Consider the following 13,267-nt stretch of genomic DNA (forward strand, 5'->3'; position numbering starts at 1 on the left):
CCATGAAAGGGCAGGAAAAAGTCCCCTCCAGCCAGAGTCTAAAGCAGCGCCAGGGAGTTTGGAGGGGCAGGTGCTGCAGTTTGCAGTGCTCAGGGGAGGGGGGACGTTACAGCAAGCCTGGTGAGGGGGTAACAGTTAGTGCAGGTTGGGGGCTGGAGAGAGCAACCCCGCCGCCGTCCAGAGAGCACGGGCAGGGCGGGGGGCGCTGGGCCCATCTGCCCGCCCACTCCTACCTGTTCTTGGGTGAAGTGGTTGGTGTAGCATATCTGCCCGTCGGGGCCGCCGACGTGACAAGACCAGCCGGGGGGCGGGGCCAAGGGAGAGGCGGCGCGGGGCTCACCGAAGGAGCCCACTGGGGAATAATCCTCCTCGGGGTAGCGGGTCAGCACCTCGGGGTAGTCGGTCTCAGGGGTGGGGGGCTGCAGGGAGCCGGGGGCGGCGTCAGAGGCTCTCCAGGCCAGCCCCCCCCCCCCCCCGCCCCCGTTCCCGTTCCGGTTCCCGTTCCCGGCCCCGCCCCTCCGAGCCAGGCCCCGCCCCTCCGAGCCAGGCCCCGCCCCTCCGAGCCAGGCCCCGCCCCGAGCCAGGCCCCGCCCCTCCGAGCCAGGCCCCGCCCCTCACCCGCATGTCCCCGGGGCTGCAGGGGCTCGGGCTCGGCTGCATGTCCAGCTCGTCGTCGCACTCGTCGTCCGGCTTGTCCTCCCAGGCCGTCTCACCGGTCAGCGCGTTGTAGAAGAACACCCTGTGGCTCTCCTCATCCCAGTACTGGCCCCACTCGGCCTCGACGCTCTCGCGGCTGTCCACCGAGGCGGGGGAGGTGGCCGGGCTGGCCGCGTCCTCGGCGGCCTCGAAGGGCGACTCCCAGGTGGTCACGCCCGTGTCCGGGTTGTAGTAGTAGGGCCGCCCGCTGTCTGCATCCGTGTGCGTCTCCCACAGTGGGCCGAGGTGCGCGGCGCGCGGGGAAGGGGCTGCAGGCTGCCTCTCCACGTTGGCGTACACGGGCTCCGGGGGCTCGTCCACCTGGGGGGCGGGGGGGGGGGGGCGAGAGACGCTGTGTTCAGGAGGGCGCCAGGCGTGCTGGCCCTTGTCATCTGCCAGACCTTCAGCAAGGGACATTACTTCCATCTCCGGAAATTGTAGTGAAGAGAGAATGAGGAAATGTTCTTGAAAGTGCCCTATAAATTATGCCAGATGCGTGGGACAATGGCACTGATTATTAACAATGATAAAATATCAGTAACAGAGGTCCAAGGTGCACTCGCTGGGGTGAGTCAGGGGCGGGGCAGAAACAGAAATTGCCTGGACCTGTTCCCTCTCGGGGGCCCCATTCAGGTGGCAGGGTGCAGGGCCTTGCTGCCTTCTAAAGCTGAGTACACATCTGGGGCCCCTCCTGTTCTCCAGCCCAGAAAGCTCTGGATTGCAGTCAGCACCGGCCCTGTCCGGCTGAGGGTGTGCAGGCCTCAGAACCAACGCTGCACAAGGACAGAGGGAGGGAGAGAGCAGAGGCTGAAGGAAGGGGTGAAGGAGGGCAAAGAAAGGCGCAGCCCCTCCCCTTGTAAGAAGGGGAGAGGGCCGGGGGCGTGCAGGCACACACCTCAGCCTGGTGGCAGTGCTGTCCTGCCTGACACCCTCGTGACTTCAGGTGGCAGCAGGGCGAAGTATAAGCCCTTACTTAAGAGGGGACAAGAGGCCGTCCAATGCCGGTGCTTCCCCCTTATTTCCTGCCAGGCCCCGCTCCTTGCCTTGAACTTGAAGCTGCAGTAGCATGGAGCTGCAGGCGGTTCCCACCCTCCAGTTCCACCCCGGTGTCTCCTCCAGGCCTGCTCAGGCCCCACCCCACCCCATCCTTTCTCACCAGCTGACTTCTCTTGATTCATGCCAGGTTCAAGGCCAAAAATACTTGCCCACAGTGAAGATAGGTGACTTGACCTTTCCCTCCCAAGTGCTCAACACACCCAGCCCAGCACCCTAAGCCCACTGGAGGGAGAGGATGAAAACCGAGGCAGCAGAATAGCATGTGGGCATTGACAGTGTTTTATAGGAATGCGTGTTCGAGGGGAAAAGCTGATTTCCAAATGATAAACTTAAGAGAATTCCAATTTTCTGTTTTAAAAAACATCTCCAAAACGTTAACAGAGGTCAACTGTGGGCAGTGTGATTATAGCGTTTTTGTTGTTGTTTTCTCTAAAATATTCTGCAGCCTCAAAATTTTGTACAACGAACCTTTTTTTTTTTTTTAATCATGTAAATTTCTCTGTTGACCATGACACCTTCCCTAAGCTGTAAATTCCTCGAGAGGAGAAGCACATCCTGGCACAAGGTGGTCTGTCCCTGGGCATGATAAAATGCCTGGCATGGGGCAGTTACCTAAAAAAATATTCATTTGTCCCACAAAGATTTGCCTGGTCTGTGCCAAGCAGTGTTCGAGGTACTGGGGATGCAGCAGTGGACAAATGGACACAAAACCTTGCCCTCACAGGGCTGACAGTGGAGTGCCCAACTGTGTATATGGAAGAGGGGCGTGGGGTAAGGAGACAACCAGGATGATAAGAAAATGTCCATAATGTCAACGATGATAACTACAAAGGAGGAAGCCAAAAACCTGGTTGGAGAGGGGGTGTTGTCATTTAAACAGGGTGGCTGAGAAAGGATGGGGGGCAGGGAGAGCTGGGGACACCAGCCTATCAGTTTCTCACTCCTGCCTCCCCTGCAAGCTCCTGTGTGGTGGAGACAGGACCCTCCACCCCACTTCTCCTTTCTCTCCTCCCGTGACAGCCCTCCTGTGGCCTCTCTGTATGCCAACCAGCGACTCCTTCCCCAGACACCAAAGGCATTTCCTGCCTCCTCTGCTCCCTGCCTAGCCCAATCCAGCTCATCTGCGGCACCCAGCTCACAGCCTCTCCTGGCTGAGGCCGTCTCCCTCCGGAGAGGGGTCTAAGCCACCAGCATCCTGCTTGTTGCTCTGTTAGGGCAGTACTGGGCCTGGGTGGTTGGACAGCTGTCCCCTCACCAGTCTACCTTCTTCGCCCCAACGGGCAGGAGGTCTGGGGCCCCACAGCACACAGCAGCTCTGCCAAAACACAAGCCAATACCTCGCTGGAGTGCAGCACGAACACACACTCGAGGCGACAAATTAGGTTTGAGCAAGAACTTCCTGGGAATCAGGGTTTGTGCCACAGAAACCGGGAGAAGGAATGGAGGCCAAGGAAGAAGGATGAACCAGAAACACCTCCTACCCACCCAGCCGGGCCCACTGAGGCCGTGGCCCTGTCCCTGGAGCTCCCGGGCCCTTTGGAGGGTGGCTCCACCGGGAGGCCCCGGCTAATGGAGCTGATGGGAATCTCACACTCGGAAGCACCCCAGCAGGAAGGGAGATTTGCAGGGAGCCGTTTAGGTCCCCAGGGTGACGGCTGTCAGCAGGGAGAGAGGCAGACCTTGGGACTCCAGAAGGCAGATGGGGGGCCTCACAGGGCAGGGCAGCACCCCTTTGCAGGAAGCACGTTCTAAGAGGACTGGGGCTGCCTGGAGGAGGCGCAGGCTGCTTCAAGAGGTCCTGAGTGGCCTTTGTTGGAGGTGAGCAAGCGGAGTCTCCCCCCCCCCCCCCCCCCCGTTAGGAGGCTCGAGGCCAGTGGGGGGGGCAGGGTTGCAGCCCAGAGGTCTCTGCAAACTCTAGAACTCTCTGTGGAGTCGACACGGTGCAGAGACAGAGGCACTTTCCGGGAAAGCCTCAGAGCCTCAGCCAGGATCTGACCTGCTCCTGGGGCCAGGTGGGCCAGTCCCTCCGCGCCCTCTAGCTTCCAGGGGGCACGCGCCCTGTTTGCAGCAGGGACTGCCGCCCCCATCTCCAACTCCCAGAGACAGCCCAGGAACCAGGGTCTGACTAGGGCACCCAGGGCTCTTGGGGGCCCAGACTCCAGTCATTTCCTAGGGACATAGGGACACTGAGTGAGAAAGAGGAAGTGGCCCCCTCAACTCAGGTCAAGGACAGAGCCAAGAGGGGCCTCAGCTGTGCAGCCCCCAGCACTTCCTATCAGCTCGTGATTGTCTCCAACCACCTGCCTTTGTGCACAAGCAGGTAGCGGCCCTGCCTCCCCCACCCCATCCCCGCAACTGTCCACCAACTCTCAGCAACCCCCTGCTGCCCCTTGCAGAGGAGGAAAGAGGGCAGAAGTCCCCAACCCCCAGAAGACCCTTGCCCCAAACTCCAGCTCACTCAGCTCCTAGCAGGATTAGGGGATGGAGACTCCCGGGTGCCCCTTGCCCCAGAGGCCCCTCTACCACCCCGTCAGAGGCGGAGCTCACCCCAAAGCCAGGGTCCCCTACCTGCCCCCGCAGGGCCCGACTCTGCCTCCTGGTCAGCTTGGCAATCATGTCCACCATCCTGCCCCCTCTGAGCTGCTGGGAAGGAGCCCCGGGAAGCTCTGAGGCGTGGAGCCAGGGGGCACAACCCCAGGGCTGGCACCGGGCGAGAGGGAAACAAGAAGTTGCCTCAAGATGGTGAGAGGCTGAGCCTCCAGCCCATTTCCTGTCAGGGCTGCGGAAGTGCTGCCTGAGACAGAGGTGGCGGGGTGGGGTTGGGGTGCCTCAGGTCAGGGGTATTTTTGTCCTTCCTGAGGCGCCACTGGCTCCCCCACTCAGCGCTCAGGCCACCAGCCCTGAGACGAGTTCTGCATCCCAGACCCAGCCACAGAGAGAGGAGCACGACCGACCCATGGCGGGCGGGGGGGCGCTGCACAGATGGGGGCAGGCAGGAGAGACAGCGCGTCCTCGGGGCCTGGCCTGGCGTGGCCTGGAGTGACTCCTGGGCAGAAAGAGGACAGCGAGTGACCGGGTCGGCGACTCCCCTAAGGCCCAGGGAAGAAATGATGGGGAAGAGGAAGCTTGGGGGAGGCGGGCAGGCGGGAAAGGGAGAGGATAGGTTTCCAGAGAGGAAGTGGTCTGGGCGATGTGGCACCGGAGAGGGCCGGCGGCGTCTAGTCTCCGCCAGCCACGCAGAGGACAGGAGAGTCTGACCACAGGGTTATCGGCCCGCCTGACCGCCTGGGCGGCCGCCTCCAGCCTCACCACCCCAGAGCCACGTGCTCACCCACGCCTGTGCGCCCAGTACACCATCGCACCCCCGCATGGCCACATAGGCCTGTCCCCACCCCAGTGCAGCCACAGAGCTCCCTCCACCCCCAACACTGTGCCTATGTACGCCCACGCCACACGCGGGCCCACGTATGCCCTCCTCCATCCGCGGGCCCCTACCCAATACCAAGGACCCAGAGAAGGGGGCAGGAGCCAGCCCCCCCACCTCTCCAGCTAAGATCTGGGCGGGCTCTCGTCCCTTCACCCCCTCACGCAGGTGGGTGTTCAGACCCCGCCGTGCGCAGTGGGTACAGCACGTCCTGGGGGAGAAACTGCGGCCCCTTCTCAAGCCCTGAGAAACCATCTGGGCTTTGCTGCCCCTCACAGGTGTCCTCGCCAGCCCCCGGTACCAGGCAGCACGCTGCCCAACCACCTGCAGCCAAAACATTCTCCTCTCTTGCACCCACTCTGGGCTCAGGATAGGGATACCCAAGTAGAATCCAGCACGGTGTTGATTTGGGGTGTGACACACTTGGTGAGATGACATCTACAGCAATTCTGGGCCCGAGGTGCTACTGCGCCCTCAAAAGCTTAGGATCACTCCCTGTCCCTGTACCCCATCCCCTGCACCCTGACTCAGCAGGCCAGAAACCCGGGGACAGCCTACCTCCCCATCCCCCGCAAGGGGAGAGAGCAGGAGGGAAACTGAGGCCTGGAGCCCTCATACTCACCCTTGTGACACATCACACCGCCCCCACCCCGAGGGACAGGGCTGCAGATGGGAGAGCCCGAGCCAGGCCCGGAGCACAGGACAGCCTCTGTAATTCCAGAGAAGAGAAGCTCTGGGCCACCTCTGAGCCAGCGGGAGCAGCCGGGCTGGGGGGCAGGTGTGGGAAGTCAGGTCCTGAGCCCCGCCCGGCCGGAGGACAGAGCCGCAGGGTCTCGGGGTGGCAGAGGCCAGGCCCGAGCACCGAGTAGGGGCCGGACCCAGCACCGCAGCCAGCAGCTCACTCCTTTCCTTTCCCCCAGGGCGTGCCCCCAGGGCTGGGGTCTCTTGATGGGCTCTGCCCCAGGGTGCTGAGCAGGGTCAGGGCCTATCCACCACCCTGCGTGGGCTTCCCCTCCTCCAGGGAGCGGAGGTGAGGAACACAGCTGCTCCCAGGAGGGGCTCCTCCCCCCTCAGCCACACCCCCAGGCCTCGAGAGGCGAGTGGGTGGGGCAGGGAGGGGCCAGAGCAGCCCAGCTGCATGCACTCCCTCTCCCCACCCTTCTCTGCACCCCTTCTCTCCAAACCCTCGCAGGAAGCCTTGAGACGGAAGCCTTGAGACGGGCAGGTGCAATGGGAAAGAAAATTCTATCAGCTTCTGGAGCCAGAGGCCAAAGAAATGCCCCCAAACTAGCAAGTGGAGCCTAGGAACAGGCTCAGGGAGCACTGGACGTCCTTTTGTGGGCTCAGTGAGCCTACTGTGAGCCCCCAGGGCTGGGGAGTGGTGAGTGGAAATGAGCTGTCACCTTTGCCTCAAGGAGCTCAGCGTGTGCACACTGCACACGGCAGGTTCTGGCATCTGTCCCACCCCAGACCTTCTCGAGAATGGAGAATAGGGCTCTCTCTCCACCCCCATCTATGCACCCACCTTTGAGCAGGGGGAACGCAGGACGTGGGGCAGGTCTGGGTCAGTCAGCGTCGGAATCCTGGGGAGCCACGCCTGGCCCAGCCCCGAGACTGACCTCAGTGATTGGGCCTGGGCAAAGTATATTTTTAAGGCTTCTGGGGCATTGTGACTTGTGGCCCAGTTTAGGCACCTGCGTCAATGGCAATCTCCCTGCCTGGGTGTGGCGTGAGATTCCAAACATAATGGTCTTAGTTGAAACTCTTTTCTTGAGCAGAAGGAAAGGAAAGGAATGGAGCCAGAGTCCCCAAACCTGGGTTCTTGGGTAGACTCTGCCCCAGCTCCTCACTGGGCAAACCCTGTATCTGGGGGGCCTTTATCCATGGAATGGGGCTGCCATTCTGTCCCCCCACCCAGGGCTGGTTTCTGCGAAAGAGCCAAGCGGGGTCCTGGGTTCCTACACCCCCCGGGACACGGGGAAGCGAGCAGGGCTGTACTTCTGCTTTTCTGCTTTTGAGTTTCGATTGGGTGCCTGCGATGCCAGATTCTGCCCCCAGCCTCTGGGTGACCTCCTGGGGCTGCCTGTTTGACCTGCTCCTCAAGGGTGGGGTGGGATCTGGCGTGGGGCCCATTTCCCAGCTCACACCCCCCGTGCGCTGAATAAGGCTGGCAGAGCCCCAGAAGGGCCTGCTCGGCCGGCAGGAGTTGGAAATGGTGGGTCAAAGAACTGCACAGCGCTGCGCAGCCCTCGGAGGTCATGGGTGTGAGCCCGGGAGGTGGGAAATAGCACCGGAGTGTGCCCACCTTCCACCCACCCCTCACACCCTCACAGGCTATCTGCACTTGCAACTGCCATTCCCTTTCCCTCCCCCTTCTGGAGGGCACGGGGTCCTCCTGTCTGAGTCACCGAGAGCCCCACTGCCTCTCGCCTGCTCAAAGGCTCCTCACCTCCACTCTCCAAGCCCTTCCTCCTCCTGACTGCCTCTGTCCCTTTGGCATTTCAACAAACTCAAGGACTCTCCACCTTAAAAAGAAAAAATTCTCCCCTGCAGCCAGCCCCGAACCTCCTTGACAGACTACTTTCTCACCTGCTCTGCCTTTTTGGAGCCAGGCTCCTGGAGCAGTGTGTGCACCCACCTTCCCTCCGTCCTCTCACCCAGGTTCCCAGCTCACGGCTCAGGAAGATCCTCACATCCACGTTCACGGCAAACTTGACCCGCTCTGTCCACCCTTCCCTGGCCCCACTTCTCTCCAGCACTTATGCCTTGAAATCCTCAGGTTTCCTCCTCTTCCTCTGACCACGCCTTCTCCGCCCTTTGGGCCCAGCCCCCATTCCCTCTGCCCATCTCCAGGGCTTGATGTCTTGTCTTTGCATCTCACTCAGCGCCCCCTGGGAAAGCATAACCAATCCCATGGTTCCCGTGACCAGCTCTGGGTTGACAACTCACGCCAGCACCTCTGGGCTCGCGTATCAGCTGCCTACCGTAAATGCCCACCTGACGTCCTACTAGACCTCAAAAGCTACGGCAACAAATCCAAATGTCCTTCCTTTCCACCCAGTTTTGTTCCTCCTCCTTCCCCCCACATTGGCATAAACAAAAGCTTGAGGACACTCAGTTGACAAGGCTGTGGGGAAAGAGGTGGGAAAGCAAAGTGCTGTAAGTCCCATGGATGGCAATTTGGCAAAACCTACCAAGTAGCTATGATTGATCCTTTGACTCAGAAATACTAATTCTGGATTTATTCTATATTTACCTGCACGTGTACAAAAGATGATTCATTACAGCATTGTTGTAATAGCAAAAGATGGGAGACAATCCAAGTGTCCATCAACGGGGACTGGCTAAATGAATACATCCGGGTAGGGACACTTTCTATGCACCAGCTCCAAGATACATTGTTAGATCAAAAAGGCAAAAAATAAACAAGGTGCAGGACAGTTTGTACAGCATGCTACCTTTGTGTAAGTGAGACAGAAAACCAGGTAACCAAATATGTAATTACACTAGTTCAGATTTACATAAAGGAAAACTCTGGAAAGACAGAGGAAGAACAAATAAAGTGGTGGCTTTTGAACTGATGGTGAACAGGGCATGGACGCATGGATGTGTACAAGATATTTTATTATATAATTTTTATATGGCTTTGATTTTTTAATCATAGAAATATATTTTCTAACTGGGAAAAAGATGAGATAGAGCTGCTGGAAAATAAAATTATAATTTGAACAAAAAATAAGAATCCTTAGGGATATTCAAGGAAAACACACACACACAAAGAATTGCTTTAGAACTTAAAAAAATATATCCCTATATGAACTGAAGGAGCTATTCACTCTTCAGATTCAAATTGGGGCCTAGAAGACCAAGTGGAAATAACATTTCAGACCTGGAACAAAGTACCTACATCAAGATAGAAAGAAAGCGAGAAGATAAGAAACTGGCAGGATCCACTGGGAAGACCTAACGCAAATGAAAGGAATTCCAAAGCAGAAAAAGTAAAACGAACAATGATCAGAAGAAATCCACTGACAGTGTTCTGTGAATTTCAGATGGGAGTGCTGAGAAAAAGAATTCCCTGGTAGGCAGGGACTATAGAAAATGTGTTTGATTAGGATTCCCAGGAAAGGCAGGGGGAGGGGGAACCACTAATGAAATGAAAGAGTGTGTGGGAAGAGGATTTGACTCAACTGATAGAGGGTCCGCCTACCACATGGGAGGTCCAAGGTTCAAACCCAGGGCCTCCTGACCCATGTGGTGAGCTGGCCCTCGCACAGTGCTGAAGCGCCAGGGGTGCTGTGCCACGCAGGGGTGTCCCCCGCATAGGGGAGCCCCACGTGCAAGTAGCGTGCCCAGTAAGAGAGCTGCCCCGTGTGAAGAAAATGCAGCCTGCCCAGGAGTGGCGCCATACACGGAGAGCAGACACAGCAAGATGAAGCAACAAAAAGAGACAAGAGATTCTCAGTGCCGCTGAATGCAAGTGGACACAGAAGAACACACAGCAAATGGACACAGAGAGCAGACAACGGGGTGGGGGAGGTGGGGAGAAAAATAAATAAAAAATAAATCTTAAAAAAAGAAAAGAAAAGAAAGAGTGTAGCAGGACAACAGATTACCAGGGGGAGAAGGGGGTTTGATAACAGCCCATTCAAATCAGAAATGACAAAGTAAAACAACAAATGTAAAATAAACTGAAAGGAATCAAATCAAATACAGTCTATCAGCTGTTAAACTAAATGTGAACAGATTGAATTCTCCCATAAAAGACAAAGCCCACTTGGGTGAAACATATATATCTATATATGATATATAGAAGAAATATACTTTAATGTTGAATATAAAAGGGTACTTAGAGATAGCAGACAAGTGCAATAAAATAAAATATCAAGTAAAATAATAAAATGAAAAGCAGGAGTGGTCACATTAATTACAAACAAGGTGGAATTTAAGGTTAAAAATACTGAACAATAAAAAGGGAACCAGGTAATGGTACAGAGGCACATTTTTTTTTTCTTTTTAAGGAGGTACCGGGGATTGAACACAGAATCTCGTACATAGGAGGCAGGTGCTCAACCACTGAGCTATATCACTCCCCAGTGAGAGTTGGTTCTTTCATTTGTTTGTTTTTAGAAGGTACTGGGAATTGAACCCGGGACCTCATATATGGGAAGCAGGTGCTCAAACACTTGAACTATATTCACTCCCTAGCACAATTTTTTTTTTTTTGACATTTATTTTTTTTTTTATTGACTTTGTAATAATATTACATTAAAAATATATATGTGAGGTCCCATTCAACCCCACCCCCCCACCCCCCCTCTCCCCCCCCAACAACACTCGTTCCCATCATCATGACACATCCATTGGATTTGGTAAGTACATCTTTGGGCACCTCTGCACCTCATAGACAATGGTCCACATCATGGCCCATACTCTCCTCCATTCCATCCAGTGGGCCCTGTGAGGATCCACGATGTCCGGTGATCACCCCCGAGGCGCCATCCAGGGCAGCTCCACGTCCCAAATACGCCCCCACCTCTCATCTCTTCCTGCCCTTCCCCATACCCATCGTCCACCATGTCCACTTTTCCCAATCCAATGCCACCTCTTCTATGTGGACATTGAATTGGTTGCCTAGCACAATTTTTGATGACAGAATAAATAGTCAAAATCTGTATGTTCCTGACAGCACTGTAGTTAAATATGAAAGCAAAAACTATTAACTATTAAAAGTGTAATACAGGGAAGCGACTGTGGCTCAATTGCTTGGGCTGCCGTCTACCACATGGGAGGCCCTGGGTTCATGTCCCAGGGCCTCCTCGTGAAGGCAAGCTGGCCTGTGCCCGCAGAGAGCTGACGGCCCACACCTGCGGAGAGCTGATGCAGTAAGATAATGCAACAAAAGGGAGACAAACAGACACAGAAGAATGCACAGCAAATGGACACAGAGAGCAGACAACTGGGGGGGGGGGGAGGAAGGGGAGAGAAATAAATAAAAATAAGTCTTAAAAAATAAATAAAATTGCCAAAGTTAACTAGAGAGGTGATGGAAAACTTGAGTAGTCTAATTAGCACTGATGAGAAAAGATCTGTTGCTAAAAAGGTACCAGGTCCAGCGGGGTTTACAGGAGGCTGAACTGTAGAACCCTCTAGGATTTACCTCTGACTTCACGCTCCTCCAGGAGGCATTCCCAGATTTCCCTCTTCCCAATCAAGATCTTGGGAAGGGGGCTTCTCCACCCTGCCCCCCACATAGCACCTTGCAGATGCTTCCACCACTCCACATGGTAACTGCCAGTTCCTCAGGCCACCGGGCTGCCCCTGTGTCTGTTAGAGTCCCCAGCACAGAATCATGAGGAAGAGGAATCATGAGGAAGAGGAATGGATGGAAAGAAACCAAATGCCAATTAGGGAGAAATTTCCTCCCTGATCCAGATAAATGGGGTTAAACTGCTTTTAAAGGTAGGAAATAGTAATTTACATATTCAAACAAGGCGCAGGAGCACTCTAGTGTGTAGACAAGGAAGAAAGATGCCTGGGGGATCCGTTTCCTCTTTTGGGCCGGAGTCTGTGCTGCTCCAGAACAAACAGGGTGGCCTAGAGAGGGACCCTGCCCTCCCCGCCCCCCCCGCCGCCCAGTGGTCCCCCAGTCAGGCAGGTGGGGGCCACAGGAGCCCGCAGGCCTTGGCCAGCTCTGGAAGTCCCCTCAGCACCAGGAAGGCCCTATTTGGAAACAGCCTGCAGAATCAGCGAGAGCCCTGGGTCTCAGGCCACCCCCACCCCAACAACCAAGAGCAACGGGCCCCTCGCTCCCCCGGCACAGACCCAACGTCAGATCTCCCCAGCACTCTGGCGTGACCCTGACCCTGGCCAGCGGCCACCAGCTGGTCACCACCTGGGGCTCTGCCACTGAGCGCTGGCATTCCGGAATGCCTGTTCCTTCCCTCCCACCCCTGGGCACAGACCGCTCCAGGAAGGAGATCTAGAGTGAGGCTGGCTGCCGGGGCTGCCTCAGAGAGGGAGCGGGGAGGCAGGGGGGCCCGTCCCAGGAGAGAGGGTGCTGGTGGCCAGGAATGTAGGGCCAGGGTGGGAGGGGGATAAACAGGCACCAGCTCTCTCACAAGCCAGGGGAGAGGCTGGGCAGCGGGGCTCCTGTGGCTCCAGGTGAGTCATGAGAGGGAAGGGTCAGGGCAGGTGAGAAGGAAGCAGCTGGGCCTCCCCGGGCGCTGCCCTAGCTGGCGCGGGGGGTGGTTGGGAGCAGGGGTCCCCTGGACCGTCAGCATGCTCTCAACACCCCTCTCTTACTAACGCCCCTTTCCAGAAGGCCCCGGGACCCGTCGGAGTGGGCGGGTCTTTTCTGAGGCCGGTTCATTGATCTCCGTCTCAGCCCCTTGGGGTTTGTCCTAGGAAGCGGGTGCCAGGCCTGGGAAATCCAGGGAGGAGGGAGGGGCACCCGGCGGCGGGAAGTCACCCGGTGGGTTTTCCAATGGGTGCAGGGAAAGAGCAGGTGGGAAGCGGGGGAGGGAGGGGAAAGAGCAGAAACACTGCCTGGGCCCACCCCCTTCTGCTCCAGGGGCCCGATCCAGGCGAGGGGTCACTCACAGTTCCCAAGAATGAGGAGGAACAGGGCCCTGGGTCCTGGGGCTCCGTCAGGCCCCTGTCAGCCCGCACCAGGCCAGGACACCACCTCGGAGTTTCCTAGCTCAGGTGAGGGCCGCGGGCTGTTTGCATAAGAAGCTGCGGCCGCCCCAGGCTGTAACTCTTTCCTCCCTGGGGCCAATGCCCTGGTGCCAGACCGGGTTCCAGTCCAGATCCAGCTGGCCTGGGATTGTAACCGCACCCTAAGTCCCCTTGCCCAGGGGTGGGACCTGAGCCATGTGGGAGGAGTCTTGGAGGCCTCTGCATTGCACCTGCTTTTGCCTGGCTTCCCTGAGCTGCCTCCTCCAGGAAGCCCTCCCAGCTTACCTCCCTCTCTCTTCCATCTCTTCCTCCTCAGAACGTTTGCTTCTGCTTTCTCTGGGATGTCTTAATTCTCTGATTACAGCTGCAGATAGCACGGTCAAGGTTTGGAATTCACGTCCCCTACTCCCC

The 13,267-nt window shown here is 57.1% G+C and overlaps 1 protein-coding gene across 5 annotated transcripts in view; it reads right to left on the reverse strand.

The window, feature by feature from the left end:
* Positions 1–13,267, reverse strand: part of ARHGAP27 (Rho GTPase activating protein 27) — a 35,926-nt gene that overhangs the window by 16,667 nt on the left and 5,992 nt on the right. For 4 of the 5 annotated variants that reach the window (XR_011646904.1, XM_058284377.2, XM_058284376.2 and 1 more), the window contains exons 3-4: positions 619–1,017; positions 234–419 (exon numbers count right to left, since the gene is read on the reverse strand). Coding sequence is in view for 4 of the 5 variants with exons in the window: in XM_058284377.2 (XP_058140360.1) it covers positions 234–419; positions 619–1,017 (585 nt within the window). In the remaining variant the exon portion in view is untranslated. Of the gene's footprint in view, positions 1–233; positions 420–618; positions 1,018–4,320; positions 4,496–13,267 lie in introns of those variants that run through there. The other variant, XM_058284379.2, reaches the window with a different exon arrangement.

The sequence above is a fragment of the Dasypus novemcinctus genome, chromosome 21, assembly GCF_030445035.2.
Source record: "Dasypus novemcinctus isolate mDasNov1 chromosome 21, mDasNov1.1.hap2, whole genome shotgun sequence".
Taxonomy (NCBI): Eukaryota; Metazoa; Chordata; class Mammalia; order Cingulata; family Dasypodidae; genus Dasypus; species Dasypus novemcinctus.